Source organism: Falco punctatus (genome assembly GCF_963210335.1).
Source record: "Falco punctatus genome assembly, chromosome: 7".
In the NCBI taxonomy this organism is placed as follows: Eukaryota; Metazoa; Chordata; class Aves; order Falconiformes; family Falconidae; genus Falco; species Falco punctatus.
In genome coordinates, this window is record NC_137587.1 from 59,311,678 (window position 1) to 59,328,069 (window position 16,392).

At 43.1% G+C, this 16,392-nt stretch overlaps 1 protein-coding gene across 1 annotated transcript in view; it reads right to left on the reverse strand.

The window, feature by feature from the left end:
- Positions 1-174: 174 nt before the first annotated feature.
- HDGFL3 (HDGF like 3) overlaps positions 175-16,392 on the reverse strand; it is a 39,392-nt gene continuing 23,174 nt past the window's right edge. Inside the window, exons 2-6 of the mRNA XM_080397551.1 lie at positions 16,315-16,391; positions 12,878-13,016; positions 11,395-11,553; positions 9,965-10,111; positions 175-2,527 (exon numbers count right to left, since the gene is read on the reverse strand). Of these exons, the coding sequence (XP_080253677.1) occupies positions 2,522-2,527; positions 9,965-10,111; positions 11,395-11,553; positions 12,878-13,016; positions 16,315-16,391 (528 nt within the window). The 3' untranslated portion in view covers positions 175-2,521. The remainder of the gene's footprint in view (positions 2,528-9,964; positions 10,112-11,394; positions 11,554-12,877; positions 13,017-16,314; position 16,392) is intronic.

Here is a 16,392-nt window from a genome sequence, read left to right on the forward strand (position 1 = left end):
TTAAGTAAGCTGCTTTGACAGTTTTAGAAATACTGCATGAAGTTAAATAATAATAATGATGTCAGTGTTTAGCCTCCACACACTGAGGAACATCAGTGCCAGCAATCCCTATACAGAGCTACTGTAGAACGTGAAGGTCAACATTCTGAAGTGTGAAAAATTAACATACATAACTCTGTCACATGCACATGTTTTATTTGTCAAAAAGTATGTCTTGTGGGTCAGCCTTGTTAAAAATCCCAAGAAATCTTTTAAGAAGCAATCAACTCTTACGGTAAGACTCCATATATGATCAGCAAATCATAGTTTTGTTAATTCCTTTAAGGATTCACTTCTGCAAGGACCGCTCATCTGCTTGAAGTTAAGCACGTGCTTAGTAGCACTCCTGAGCTGGGCACGGAGGGCTCGTTGCCGTGAGCAGCGGCGCCTTACACCGTAGCATGCATTTTTGGAGAGGAGGGGGTTTTGGCCACATTCTTCGCAGCTACTTTTGCTAATGCTGCTGGGTCATAAACAAGTAGCAGCAAATACAGTTACCTTGGTTTGTGTAATTTATGTTTCTGTTTGCAATGGCAACTATATTTCTATGCCTTCTATGTGTATTTATATTAAAAGCGGTGCACTTTGCACCTTTCTCACAGATGGAATTGGCTGATCCATTGTAACTGGAAAGACGTTATTTTGGGATCTTGACTTTCGGGCATTTTGATTTAGAGAATTTTAATTTTCTTTTTAAACCTAATCAGTAACAAGAAAGCATCAGCTCATGCGCATGTGTGTTGCACCCTGCACCATCAGAGCAGCAAGAAACTGATGCTTTAACGTTCCCACTGAACACTGAGGTGCAGCTCACAGCAGTGCTCAGGAGAGAACCCACGGGTTTACACCTCCAGCCAAGGGGGCAGGTCCAAACTCACCACAAGGCATCTCATTAATGTTTCTTGGCAACAAGGAATTTAGGGATAGCTTCCTCCAGCACCCAGCCTCCCTGGTGTGGGCTCCTTCTGTGTACGCTAGAATTCGGGATAGCTCCATCCCAGTACATCTTCCCAAGAAAACAAGCCCAGAGCTGTTGGGCTGCAATAGGACATGCTGGCTCACAAACATTTGAGCCTCCGATGTTACTTCTAATGTTTTTAAAGAAACTGTGAATACATTCAAGGTGAATTTAATAACCTCCTGTTATCCAGAAAAGGCAAAGTACAGAAAAAATAAAGATCTCACCTGCACTTGTATCTATTATGGTCAACTCATGTTAACAGAATGTTTTGCTTTAATACTTGACTTACATTAATACCTCACATTATTACACGTATGAAGCCAAATATGACGCTAACTTAGTTGCTTACAACCTCAAACCTTACTCCCAATACACATTCCAATAAATTTATTCTGTAAAAACAATACATTTTTTTGTTTCTTTTTGTTTTGTTTTTTTTTGTTGTTTTTTTTTGTTGTGGTTTTTTTTTAGTTTTTTACAGTAAACTCATCAACTACAAACCTTGAATACGCAAAAGATGTTCCAAGGACAAGCATAACAAGGATTGATAAAACCAGACTAAATATGTTTTCACAATAAAAGCTGGCATAAAAATAAATAAAAATCTCTATTATCACAATAGCAACAATAATGTACACAGAATAATGGATTTGGAATGCTTACTTACTAGTCTAGTTCTATTTCCAAAAGGAAAAAAAAAAAGCCAGAATGACAGCATCCTTTTTTAAGCCTTTCATTATTTAAAATTGATGTTTTCTTTTGGTTTCCCATAGGGTTCTATATCACAGTAAGCTTAAAAATGGAAAGCATCCAAATGAATGATTTCAAATTGAGTTGGCATTGGAAAAAATCCTTGTATTAATCTAAAGAAACACAAAAAGACTTTCACTAACTTCACATATAGGAACTAAGTCAGATAGTGTACATTACATCATGATTTTGAGAAGTATTAAGAGTATAACTAGCTAGGTACTTCTAATAAGGAAAGGTATTTTTATTACATTATTGAACTTGGTGGTGATCTCAACTGAAGAAGAATTTTTCTTTTGTGTTGTAAACTGATCAAAAATCAAAGTATGGATATAGGGAAATCTAAAATCATGTTTGTACGTGGAAGATATTGTAGTATTGTATGGAGGGGACTCATTTCTAAGATTTACTTGTTCTTAAAAATTGCTGATTTAGAATGATATAATTTGGAGTTACACCTTTTCTATCTAGAAAAGGAATCTAAATCATGTTCAAGTATGCGATATCTTCATAAACCTCAGCCACTGGTAAAGGGCAACTTCATGCAACCAAATAATATGAAAATCAAAAAGTAACCCTTAGAAAAAAGGGTAAAATGTCATTTCTGCAAACACAACAGATAGGAATGTGAATAATGTGCATACAAACTGGGATGCTGTTGATGATAGTAATGAACAGATGTGGTGACTCATATCAAATCCAAGAATATTAGACAACCAAACATGTAACCTTCTTGTATTTTCCCTTAATATTCAGCAGTCATTATGTTGGTTAAGTCTGAAAGAGAGAGAGAGGAAAAAAAAAATCACATTTAATGTAAGAAAAAGCATGTTGCAACAAACTTGATATAATTAATGCCTTATTCCCACACTTCAAAGTCACAGGTACAAGTAACCACCTGGTCTGTTCGAACAAATTTTTTTCTACAGAAAACGACTTATGTTACATCAACTAAACATACCACTATAAAATACTAAAGAACATACTTTAGAAGTAAACATTTAGGGCTTTATTCAAATAAGCAGCTCCAGTCACGTGTGTGGGTTGGTTTTTTCTTTTCCCCAATCACTTAATTATGAATCACTTACAGCATACTTCATGCAACCAAATTTTGCATTTTTCCACTACACTACATCGCTGACAGGCTTCACGCAAAAGCTCCGGCACTGCTGTGCTCCTGGACGCCTTGCGGCGAGAACGCCCTGCTCTTCCAACAAGCAAACACTTAGCAAGCCCAAAGAAGGACAAACAGTTGTCATAGTTAACATATCTGATTTTGCTTGTGAAAAGGAAACAGTTTGGCTCAGAGTTCACTGTAAGGTGATGACAGAAAAGGAAGAAACTCCCACTTCGTGGCTGAGTCAAGGTCAGCTCTTGCTCCCACTGGTATTAGGGTGAACAGGATCAGACTGTCCTCACGTGATCATGCCAAGTGTCTCCAACTCTCAGTTTCTTCATATTAAACAGAAACAGCAAATCTCACCTATAGGCACAAGGACACGCTACTTTTGTCCAGCAACACGATGACATGCAGTGCTACATGACTACCTAACCCTGAGCGAGGCACCCCTGCTCCTTCGTAAAGAATTCAGAGTGTGAAAGCTTGTCCACCCACACACCCACGGACGGAAAGAAACACAACACACAAGCAGTGTGAAGGAATCAGTACTGTATTTGGTGTGATCATCCAAGAAAAAAATCAACATTGAGTGGTGGTGGTGGTGGTGGTGGTTAAATCCACTGAGGTGGATGGAATTCTCATTTTACACAAGATCCAGAAGAGAATACGAAAAGATGGCTTATTTTAACATCCCTGCACTAGGAGTTTGCTGCCTGAGCTCTCTCCCGCTCTGGCCCATCATACCTGCTGTGTGCGATGCCACGGCTACAGCAGACTGTGCTTCCCTGTCCCTGAGGACAAGAGCATACGAGTGCCCGCGGAGCAGCCTGGGGTGCCAGCCTGGCTACTGCACCTCTGAGCTACGGGCTGCGTTTGTCCAGCGTGGTGGTTCTCCCCCACGACAAGGGCTTTACAAAGTGAGTAATGGAAACCTGCACATTCCGTGTGGGAGGTCTTGGTACATCCTGACGGACGACACTTGACAAGGGGTAATTATAAAACGCTCATGCCTGTAAGGACGGCTGACAGGCGCTGCCTGAGCCCTGCCTCCCCCAGAAGGTGTGACTGCGTGGCTCACCCACAGCTGCACTTCCACCGGCCTCTCTCCTCCGCATCGGTGAGATGATACTTCCAGGTGCTTTGGAGATGTGGCTGGCAGGGGTTTGCTGCTGTTTCCCTTCAGAGGGACACGCAGGCACCCATCGAAACAACTAGAAAGGATTAGTGGATCACAACATGCCTGATGCTGAAGTTCGTAATGACTGACAGCTGCTACCCAGCGCTGACGGGCAGCGTGGGTGGTGAAACGGTGGGTCCCTACAGTGCCACTCTCCGATCCAGCCAGGAAAGCTGTCCTTTTGGAGTGTGAAACCTTTGCACTTACTAACAACCATTCCCTGCTGGACTAAGGCCAGGAGACTGGTGGGCACCATTCTCGCCTGGGCGCTGGGAATATTCACCCTTCCACTCCCCACTGGCTGTGCAGAGACGCGTCCATCGGGCCACAGCGTGGCACAGGAGGGACAACAAAGAGCCGGGTGTGCACATCATCCGTTAGGATTTTCACCTTTACCAGTACCCACTCTGCACACTTTGTCCCCCAGAGCAGTCCCAGGTGCCCCAGAGGCCAGCAGTTCTCTTGTCCCCAGCTGCCGGCAGCCCCGGGGCCAGCAGGGACCTTCCCCCACCCAGGCAGCGCTGCCGGCCCCCGCAGCACCCATGGAACAAGGATGGCAGCAGCCGCTGAACAAGGATGCGGCAGAGCTGAGCGGTTTCCATGGTCTCCATGGTTTCATGTCCCTTCAGACACGGACCAACCCTCGTCATCTTTGTTTGAACAAGTCTCTCAGCTGTACTGCAAGATACGGTCCCTGTGCCGCACTGACCAGCGCTACTGCACACAAAAGAAGCAGCACACAATCTGACTGGAGTGAAACATCGCAGTCATCGGCAAAATTGAAGGCCAGAGAACACAGAAAGCAGGGAATAAAAGTAAATCCACAAACGGCTTTGTTTTTTCTGGCACTGAAAATTTGTTCTGCAACTGACTCAGCCATCCTGTACTTTAAAAGCTCTTGATGGATGGACAGAAGGACAGTTATTTACTTGCTCTATATGATCATTGTTATTCCATGTTGGTTTGGGGTCAAAATGGCTACAGGATTCAATGTACACAGAGATGCAAAGAGCATATTTCATCTACACTGGCTGCTTTAATCTCAACTTGCACCCAGACATGGATGTTTCTCCTGAGTTATGTCCCATTGCCTTACTGAGAAGTGCTGTTGTGCTGTTGTCCTGAGCTATAGGAAGGCAGCAGACAACACATCTCTTTGCACCAGAGTGTGTGCCACTATTTGATTTTTACATGGAACTTTTTACTGTGCAACAGTTAAACATATTTTTGCAAATGCTGTCTTTTTTTGGAGGGGTAGATTTTAACTTACTCAAATTGCAGGAAAAAAAGATCGGACAAAAATACATACTCTGTTTTCATTTTCTGGAAAAATGCCCACATAAATGCTTTTACCTTGAATAGAGCCCTAAATGAATGTTGGTAAACCCCCAAACCTATTATGCCACCTAACCAATGTTATTCTTGAGATGTAAAGAAAGAGTGAAGGAACCGAACATGTCAAAACCACATCAGAAGGCCACGGTGAACCTGTGTTTCTCTGGCCAGTTTGGCCATAACACTTGTCTTTCACAGCAGTAACTGGAATTGTTGCTACCCCACAAGAACATAACAAAAAATTATGTCCTGGACACAGGGCATTTTAAATATGTTCTCCCAATGGCAATAGTATCCGATGGCAGTAATTTTGGACCAGATCTTGATCCCCTTATTCATGCTGGCAAGCAGTTGCCTCCACAAATAGATCCACTGACTCCCATGTTAGTAACTGATTGTCAGTGTGAGTAAAAAGATCACAGTCCTTTAACCCACTTTAATATTTGGGCTGTACCAGGAGCAAAATAATGTATTTAATTTCCAACAAATCTATTATTTTTCAAAGACTCAGTAAAACCATTCACCTCCTGAAAAGCAACCACATGCGTCTGTACACAAAGAGAATGCCTTGTTTACCAACACAATGTCTGGACTGTAACCAATATAATACCAAAAGAAAAACTTGCCACATACTCTTGAGTGCTGACCTTAACATCCAAACACTCTCTAACAGGGCAGGGACTACCGCCAGCTTTCCAGCGTCGTTACACGCCTGGCCTGAGAGTAAAAGTAAAACGCGACTTCGGTGTTTGGTTATAAAGATTCCGAGTTATGCCACCCAAGAACCAAACACACAAGTCACCAGAGATTTAAATGTGGAATGTAAATCTGCTGCCATGAATTCACTGATTTATGAGCTAATTTTGGACTACAGAAAGTAAACAGCACAGAGCCATGAATACCTTTCTACTGGAATAGTCTGTTGATGTGGTGCTTTGAGAAAGCCAAAACAATTTAGTATTTAACAGCCCAGGACTGTCATGGGGCAGGGGGGCAGTGTGCTGTGACTTTTGACTTGAGCAAGCTCCAGGATAGGCTGTCTTAGCTGTCATGTTATTAATTAATTAATATTAGATAATAAAACCCTGAAGTTCAGGTTTTGCATCTTTCTGGGGAAAGAATCAGCTGAAGAACAGCGGCCTGAGGACAGGTAGTGGCAGGATGCGATTATAAAGTGTGGCTGAGTCTGAGGAAGCGAATGTCTCTTCTGTGGAGAGTGCCTGCAGTCCTCAAGAACAGTTGAGAAATGAAGGGATGGAGATAAGAAAAGAAAGCAGCTTTGTCAACCCCAGGGATGAAAAAAATAAATATCACAAGTCGAGCCCTTGAACAGTATGAAATTGGCTGAAAAAATATCATAGCTTTGGAAGTACTTTTATTTGCTCTGGGCTTCAGTCTTTAGGAAGCCATCACTTCACATTTTCAAGCTTTCCGCTACCACCTGGAGGTTAGAAATTTCATTAAAAAATATAGGTGAAGACACTCCTGCAATCATTTGACTTGAGCTGTTAACCCTTTGAGAAGATCCCTGTAATGTGAAGGGTAAGAGCGTGCATAAAAGGTACGGTTCCCTCTGATCTGGAGAGTAGATGTGTCTTCACCCTGCGGTCCAGGCATTACAGAACGTAACTGCTACCTCATTATTATTAGCATCATTATAAGGACAGTTGCTTGTGTCCTTTAGGCAACTCTTGCATGGTCAGACCCTGGAAGGTGCAGAGCACAGGAGGCAGAGGCTCCCCAGGACACACCGGTGGGGAGCACTACCTGCAGGACAGCTGAGCCCCCAGCCGCCTGCCCACCCGCCTGCCCCGGCTCTTCCCAGCCCCTGCTGCCGGAGGCTTTCAAACAGCTGGTCACAGTGGCAAGACCAGGGCAACTGACTGAACTCCTGCTTTTCTTGTCTCTTTGCCTTCGCGGTACCTTTCTACAAGTTACTGTGGCACAAACTTTCCTGGTGTGAGTCTCAGGCAGCCCCCAGCCCCCTACCTTGGGGGAGGGAGCAGGTTTGCACCCCAGCGCTCGCTGTGGTGTGCCCTCAGCGCTGTCTCTTGGCCGGGTAGATGCCCTGAGCCTGCTGGCCTGGCAGGACAGCGAAGCGGTGACTATGCAGCTCCTGTGCTGCATGCTGGGGAGGAGGAAGCCCACTGCAGGCTGCGTGTTGTGGCTCCAATGCTCTTCTCACAAGCTAAATGATTTCAAAAGAGACCACAATCTCGTCTATAACGGTGCCTTTGAGCAGACCTAGACATTCTTCTGAATTCATGCACATGAACAAGAGGACCATATCCCAGCTCTGCAGGCACGTGTTGGTCTTTTTCGACCTTCCTTTCCATAGAAGAGAAGCCCAGGCGGGTGGGCTGGAGGAGCTCGCTGCCCCCATCAGACTCCCGGTCTGGATGCCCGGCAGAGCGTGGCCCAGTACCCCAGCGGGTCAGTCCAGGCACACTGTGTAACCGGTGTGCGACCGGCTGTGTAACTCCAACTGGGAAAAAAATTCCCATCACTCTCTCCCCGAGTGCCTTGTGTCTGACAAGGGATGGTACCTTCTAAAATGACACCTAGTCTGGCTCCGAGGACATGCGGTGTCCCCTCCTGGTCCTAGGAGAGAATTGCACCATCGACAACAGCCCAAAGGAAACGGGGAAGAGGGTTTACATGTGAAACGCTGATTCTGCAGCACAAATCCAGATGAAATCTCTGGATCAGGATATGAATTTCTCCAAACTTATCAGTGCTTTTATCTCAAAGTGCTCTGAAAACCATCTGTCCATCTCTCCTTGGTACATGCTACTAAAACTCCGCCTTTCCCATAATGCTTCCAAGATCTAGTCTAGTTAAACAGCGGTCAAGCCCCAGTGCTGGGGTTGCAGAGGTCGAAGCAGAGCCAGCTCCTCACATGGGTATGGCAGTGGTGACTGTATTTCTGTGGAGCTGGTGCTGGCAGGAAGGACAAACTGTTGAGATTTCAGCACAAAACCTAAAATACCCACAATCCTGAGAACACTGAAGAGGACCATGATGTTGGAGCATGCTGGACTCTACCCCCAGAAGGAAGAGCTGTATGAGTGTCACCAGCCAGCCAGCCAACATCCTATGGGACTTTTTAGCCACTTAGTCTGCGACTGACCTAACTCAGAAAGAATTTGGTCCTTACACGGAGAACGTGCCTGAAGTTCATGGGCATATCCCTTGCCACTGCTACAAACGTGGGAAACAAAGCAGGCCCCCTGAACTTCTTGCCACCTCAGATGGACCTTATGGCCAGTCTTCTCACTCAAACACCTCTTTGAAGACATGAAAGCGTCACAGAGTTAACTAGCCAGAACATGGGCAACACGTGCGCTACACACACCACACTTATCAGCCCCAGACCCTCTGAGTCTGTGGGTGAGGTGCTGGGAAGGCACCCCCGGGCATACCGACTCCCTGTGTCAGTCTCTGGCTCAAGGCAGCGGCTTGTTCAGAGTGAACGCAGAGGCTCAGGGCACATTCCTGACCCCATGAGCCACATATCAAAGTCTTTATAAGGTGAAGAGCCACGAAACACATAAACTGCACGGCAGAGAGACAAGGGGAGAGGAAGCTCTGGGAGAAGTCTTGAAGCAGAAGCCGACAGCAGCTCCCCAGAGGTTGTGCTCTGTGAGAAGGGGTTGAGGCTGAGCACGCAGCTGGGTGCTGAGGCACCTCGGCAGTGTCAGATGAGAGCCTGTGCTGGCTGGCTTCCTGTCACACCTGGGGATTCGTGTCACTCAGCAGCTCCTGTGACAGCCCAGCCCAGCTGCTGGCCATGTGGCAGAGCCTTGGCACAGAACCTGCACGAGAACTGGTTCTGAGCCGGAGCTGTAAGTGCTGGAGCAGGGAGGCCAGTGCTGCTCGAAAGGCTCAGAAATAGAAGTGGTTGTTAAAGGTGGCTGACGATTAACCAGTCTCTGTGCTAATTCCCCTGCTCAGCAGCCTTCCTTTCTGTCGTTGTGGTCACAACAAAATAATATTGATATGAACACACAACTGACACAAACATACAAGGAGACTGTATGAAGCTGCTCTGGAGCAGACAGTACTTTCCCTCCTTGGAAGGTCATATCCCAAGGCAGGATCTGCCCTGAAACCCACAGTGTGCCGAGTCTGTAATGTGCACATGAACCCTCATGAACTCCAAAGAAGTCAGTGGGACTGCACACATTTTAAACAAGTGTGAAAGGATAAGCAGGTTCCCACTGTTTAGTAAGCCAAAATGCATTATGCAAACAGTCTGATTCTGCTCTCGCAACAATTTTGCATCATTCCAGCTCATGGTTTTCAGTAGTTGCTCTCAGCTGACATCCATGCAAGTGCTGGAACAAAAATAATGCTTATAGCATCTTTTCTCATTCAGTCATTTCTCTAGAGCAAAACTGATACCAGTGCAGGGACCGGTCTCATGTTTCTGTTCTAGACACATTCTGAGCACTGAAACGCAATGTAAAAAGATCGCGTGGGGTATGCACAGGTCACTGCAATGCAACGCCTTTCACCCATAGCTCCAAAGCCCCCCGGTAGCAAACAGCGTGGGAAGTGAATGGTATTAACAGAAGATTACCCCTTCACTGGTTTTCTGCAAATCTGAAGAAGTGTTTCTTGTGTCATTGCCTGCGTCCCCAGCATCAGAGCTGCTCTTATTTTCTTCCTCTTTGCAGTCCTTATCATCTTCATCTCCAGGAGATTTCCGTGACTGCTTGGAGGATTTCTAAAATGAACAACAACAAAGTGAAAAAGTAAAAACTGAGCTTCAGTCACAGAAAGGCACTTTTGAAACATATGTGGAATGCTGTCTGATCATGCGGATCCCTGTCCAAGGTGAATACTGGGGAGGATGTGTGGGGCGAGAAGCATTTTTCAGGTGAAGCAGTTGGAGTTACTGCCATCAGTGAAGCAAAAGGCGAAATTGGGTGTTTGACACAGGTTGGCAGCACAACTGACTGTAAGACAGACACAGTAACAGGAGATGGGTATTAGTGTTGGGTCACCTGTAGGTTTTGTTAGTTAATGAAACAGATGGTGCCAGCTTGACAAAAGTTTTGATTAAACACAGAGATGTAAAATGAGAATAACATTAGCAGAGCTGCTTTCCATACTTTTTTTAGTGCTGTCAGCTTTAATATATTAACATTAAAGCCATGTGGAACCAATATATCTTTTCTGCTCCCTTTATGTTATGCAATTCTACAGTACAAAAGGATAAATTGTGGCATTAAGCCACCATTTTCCTAATCCTCTGTTTGCCCAGAGTCTTCTGGAAAGAAGATGGTAGACCAGACCTGAATTTGTAATGTAAAACACATAAAGGGGGTGAAATTACTTAGTACGTTTTGTTCAGTTGATGAACCATAGAAATCCCTGCTCTCCCCCAAATTGTACCTGGATCAGATTGTTTGCTTGCTTCTTCTCATTTAATTTCGTTTTCACTTACAGAGAAGAGTAACACGAATGTGAGTGAACATGACTCTGCCACGCTTCCCACAATTTTTTAAGCCAAGTACAGAACCTGGAGGCACACACAGAACTGGAGGAAGTGACTATAACGCTGCTCCCTTTCACCCGGGTGAGAAGTACAGCTGAACCCAAAGTCACTACGCAGGTGATTACATTCAACAGCCATTACCAGGCAGTCTGAGACACAGTACTCCTAAGGAGGCACGCTCCTAAGGCTTTTTTTTTTTGCTCTTCATGGAGAATCTAAGATGACCAAACCTATCAATCCATCTTTGCATGGATTTTCCTTCCAGCCCTTCTCAACTCCTTCCCATTCTTTCACCTCCTTCTCAAAGTGTGGGCACCAGAACAGGGCAGAGTATTTCAGCTGCTGTCTCACCAAGGCCGTCCACAAAAGCAAGAGCACTTCCCCTTGCCTGTTTCAACAGCATCGTTATGGTACTGGGTTCAAAACGCTAAAGAAGGAAGAACAGATTGCCAAAAACTGGACACTAATTATAAATGCATATGGGTAACAATGGAAAAACTGAAGACAACCTTTGAAGTGTAGGATTTTTTCCGTTTTGAGCCTGCTTTTTCATTCTTTCTTTTTCCTTTTCCATCCTCTTCTACCCGATCACCTTCCTCCTCACTGCTGGCATCTGCTGTATTTCCTCCTTCTCCTTCAGTTTCTGAGGAGCTCTGTTGCTGAATTGCCTTTAAAATAACAATAACAGTAATAATACATAAACAACAAAAATATCACTAAAACCTAGTACTTATTTTTTGTTCTGTATTGAAGATAGGAATACTGGTAACAAACAGCTTACACTTTAGTCTCTACAGTCAGGAAGAGCTCATGTTATTCTTGCAATTATCAAGAAAAAGGGCTGCAGAGGCAATTTTCTCAGTCACCACTTGAAAACAGTTATCAGACGCAGATTCTGGGATAGCACGTTCTGAACGGTTTACACAGAAACAGAAGATCCGATAACAAAAATGTGTTTGCTGGAGAACTAAGGGCTGCTTAGCGGACAGACCTGGCGTGTTCTACTCTGGGCAATACTGTGGAAAATTCTAGACTTCGGCTGCAATAGGAGAGACCTATTCAGGAGAGAAGATGGCTGTTACACACACACACACACCCCCCACCCCTTCACAGGGCAGGAGCTCCTTGTTAGGAAAAAAGCAAACGCTGACCAGAAGGCTGAGAGCTCTTTGACAGTCCATCTCCCACAGACTATTCACTAGATTTTTTTAAATCCCCAACTGCATGCAAAACATCTGTAGGGCTGAAAATATGAAACAGGAACCGAGAGGGGCAGCAGCTTGTCTGCAGGTGGTCCGCATCGCTGGTTTGTAAGGTTTTGTGCTAATAATGTAATAGGTGTTTGCCTTCTTTTGGAGGTGATTTCTACCTTCAAAGGACCACATTTTTTTAACGAGGAAAGTTCTTTGGCTTTATACAGCCCACCAACTACTCCTCTCCCCCTCCAGCTTCCCTGACTTTTTGCTCCGGACATCCAACAGGGAGAGCTGTTGTACAGCAGCTACTATCTCGTAACGGCAGCGTAAACCTCCACCTTCTCACCCCTCACAACTTTGGCAGCGGTCTCCTACGTGTTGTACATTACCAATGTAAAAATCAAAAGTGCAGTGACCTTAAGGTCTGTGTAAAATACACTGAACCGGACATAAAAATAAACAACAGAAAGAAGAAGTCAGAAATTACTCATGTTTATACTGGAGTAAATAAAACCTTCCATTTTTAATTCAACTAAATCTGCTGCAGGTTTTTGCATTTCACCACCCCAGAATATCGCAGAAAGCTAAGGGCTCTTGCAGTATGATTAAAGTTCAATTTGTCACAGAGTGCAAGACCACAGTTGTCTTTACATTACACAGTTACAAGAGCTGTGAAACTTTATAGCTCCACCAAACCCAGGACCTTCCACACCACTCAACAATTTTTACATTGACAAGAAGTCTTCAAAGAGGAAAGCAAGAAAGGTAAGGAGGAATAGAAGTGAAAGTAATTTACCTGATATCCAGTAAACTTTACTCCAGGGTTGTTTTCTATTTCCCACAGGCCTTCATTAAATCCTTTTCGCTTGTTCGACTTCCCAAACTTATCTTTATATTCTTTATATGGGAAAAGGTCTTTGGGCCCCAGGAATGCACTGCATTTTAACAAAGGTGACATTCAAAAAAGGACTTAAATTCCTCCTCTTCAAAAAAAACCCAAACCATTAACAGTGCAAATGTCTTCCCTATTCTTCTCCTCATTCCATCATTTCTTTCTCAGTTTTGTTTGCTTGTTTATTTATTTATTTAACACCGAGTTACTGCTGTGACTCTGATTTAATGGCATTGGCTCACCATCCTTATGTCTGAAGTTGCAAAATCATGCTGGGTCTCTCTAGAAACAACTAAAACAAGTCTCATTTGTTATATTAACTACTGCTGGGAACTGGCACTTGAACAGTTTATGAAAGGGATTATATGACGTAATTGCCTGCGATAGCAAGGGACCAAACTTCCAATCCTGTGTGTTACAAATCCAGAAAGGCCTAAAAATACCATACAGAAAGTTAAAGCATTTAAGGAGTGCCTAGAACCCACAAGCCAGAACTTACCCCTCGTACCACGGGACAGAAAAAGCAGTGGCATTTACCAGTATCTATACTGCTGGTATGCCTGGGACCTTCTTTCTTGGAATAAGACCCTCACATGCTAGATTTTGTGCAAACACAATAAAAATGCTCTTTCCCCAAAATCTTATAATTTCATATAAGACAAGAAACAATGGGTGAATATAGGCAGATGAGTCATACAAGGAAACAATGAGACACATGGTGCTTGTGGCCAAATTGTGTTTTAGACAGCACAGCAAAGGAGGGATTTTGTGCTCTGCTGCTGCTGCATAAGTCAGCTATGCACTGGGCCAACTAATTTCAGGCACAGACACCACAAGGCAGAAAACATAATTACAAAAAAAAGAAGAGTGGTGATTTATCCTGCTTTTTCTACATACCCTTTTTTTTTTTTTTTACTTTCAATAAAACTCTGACTTCTTATATAAAACTGAAGAAAGCATCAGTTCCTTTTCATTGGGTATCTATATCCAGTGTGTTTACTTTGCTCTGTATCACAGTACTGGGATGGCTAATGGTAAGTTAAATTAAAAACACTGAAGGCAAAAACCCCCTTTCATTCCCACGTGGAAGATTCTATGTCACCAACAACTGGAGCTGAGCAAGTCGCAGTGTCCTTCACTATAATCACTGTCCTACTTTCCTGATGATCTTTGCAATTAACGTTAACTCTATGGTATCCATTACCATGGGATCATGGAGCTCCACCATTTACAACACATTTATACTTGCAACATCACCATGAGGTTGGGAAGTTGCCCCTTTTTTGCAGATGGGCTTCTGAGGCACAGAGATCTGCCCAAGGTCAAACTCAAACTGATAAAAGAGCACAGAGGAAAACCCAATTCTCTCCAGTCTCAGTCCTATACCTTAATCACAGGGTCATAGTTCTTCCTTGCTGTAAACATTACTTCAGATTAATGCCCAATTTGTGCCCTGATTCTTCCCAGCACTTACAAATGTGCAAAATTTCATTCACTTAAGTGATCCCACTGGCCAAGAAGTTTGCCAGGGTGGCTAAAGGCAGCAGCAAATGCCAAGTCTCTGGGGAAGGAACTTCCTTTGAACTACGCAGGAGACAGAACGGTATCCACACGCAGTCGTCTCATTGAGAAGTATCTCAATTATATAATTACAAAGCCAAGAATGCATTTCTACCTGAAAGCCAAACAGCGATTTCCAAACTAACAAATGTCTTGTTAATATTAAAGGCTACAATAGAGCAAGGGATCTGAATAAATTGTTTTATGAATGCTTTTGCTAATACTAGATGTCTCCTTGTTGCCAAAAATACATACAAACAGTTCTAACACAAATAACAAAGGAAAACTGAATGAAACTTACCATGGGCTGCCTTAATTTTCCACAACAGTAATGTATGGAAGGTTGCCTTTTATGTACAGGCAACACTGAAAAATGGTGTACATCCTTGTTTGAAATACATCTGTTGCTACCGGGAGAGTATAACAGTTTCCACTGCTCTGCTATCAAACTAAGGAGCTGCAATCTACAGTTCATTTTTAGCAGGTATGCTTTTTAAATTATTAAGGTAGTAACTACAAACGTTCTTCCTGTTTCAGGTGCTACAGTCAGATTGTGGGCTGACAAAACCCAAACCAAAAGAGGTTAGCAGTGTGGGATTCATTCAATTCAGAATAAAAGTGGTCAGAGTTTTTTTTCTCAAAATGTTTCTCGAGAAAAATGTTTCCATTAAAAAAAAAAAAAATTATATTTTGTGCTCTGATTTTAAAGCATCGTAAGTTTACTTGAACTTTATTCTTTTTAGATTAATTTGTGACAGTAATAGTAGATCACAATATATCAAAGTATCAGGTTGTTTCACTACAGCAATAGGAAGAAATATTTTAACTAAAGAGGCTGCTTTGATCTTTATTAAGCACAAACTGCCTTTAAAGATTTTTGAAGTAAAATGTGATGTATGAGCTATGGGGTTTATTATGTTCTGGAATAATGTTAAAATTCAAAAACAAACAAGAATTTCTAATAAAGCTTCAAACATCTAAAATTAAATTTAAAATGTCATCAGAATTTCATTTTTTTCCTTTTTATATTTCCTAGGAATGCTAGAAAACATGTTCCCCACAAGTGGGGAAGGAAAAGTTTTAAAATGTAAACATTTAATGCAAAATAGAACCTGTGATTTATTTTTTTGAACTACCTCAGACATAGTTTAAAATAGAGACATGTACATTATAATTTTGAAGCTCTGTACTTTGTAGCAATTACTATAAGACCTAACTTACTCTTTCTGTTCTGATTCCTTTCTTTCCCTATAAGCTCTGCCAACTCTGTTCTATTACTTCCGAGAAGTCCATCCTACAGTGCCCCCAGCACAGATCTCACAGGAACGCACGTTATTTTAAAGCTGTGTGAGGACTGTGTGAGACTCCGGGCTCTGCTTCCTTTCATTTTACAAACTACCAAGTGATTTCTCACACAGGACAGGAACCCAAACGTGTCTGAATACAGCAGCTTGATCTCTGCTACCACGTACATCCAAGTAACAAATTTTTGCCCATGCATCTGACGTCAGATGACTCTTTAATAAATACGTGCCAACACTTTTCTTTACGGGAAACACAGGCACTACTTGTTATTTATGCTTAGCCCATAACACACCATCCAGGCAGCAGTGTTCCCATCTACTTTCACGTGTTGGTACAAATGAGTTGGGCTCATAGGACCTATCTCTAGGCTCCCAATGGCTTCAGTCAGGATTTGTTCCAATAAAATCAGTGGAGATGAAGTTAGCTGCAGCGGAAGAAGATGTTTTCAAAGGAAAAGACCATATTCATTCACTTACGTTTCATGAGTCCCGAAAAAGAAGATGGGGTATTTATTTGCTGGAGGCTTCACGGCTCCTTCAGGGAGTTCATCAATC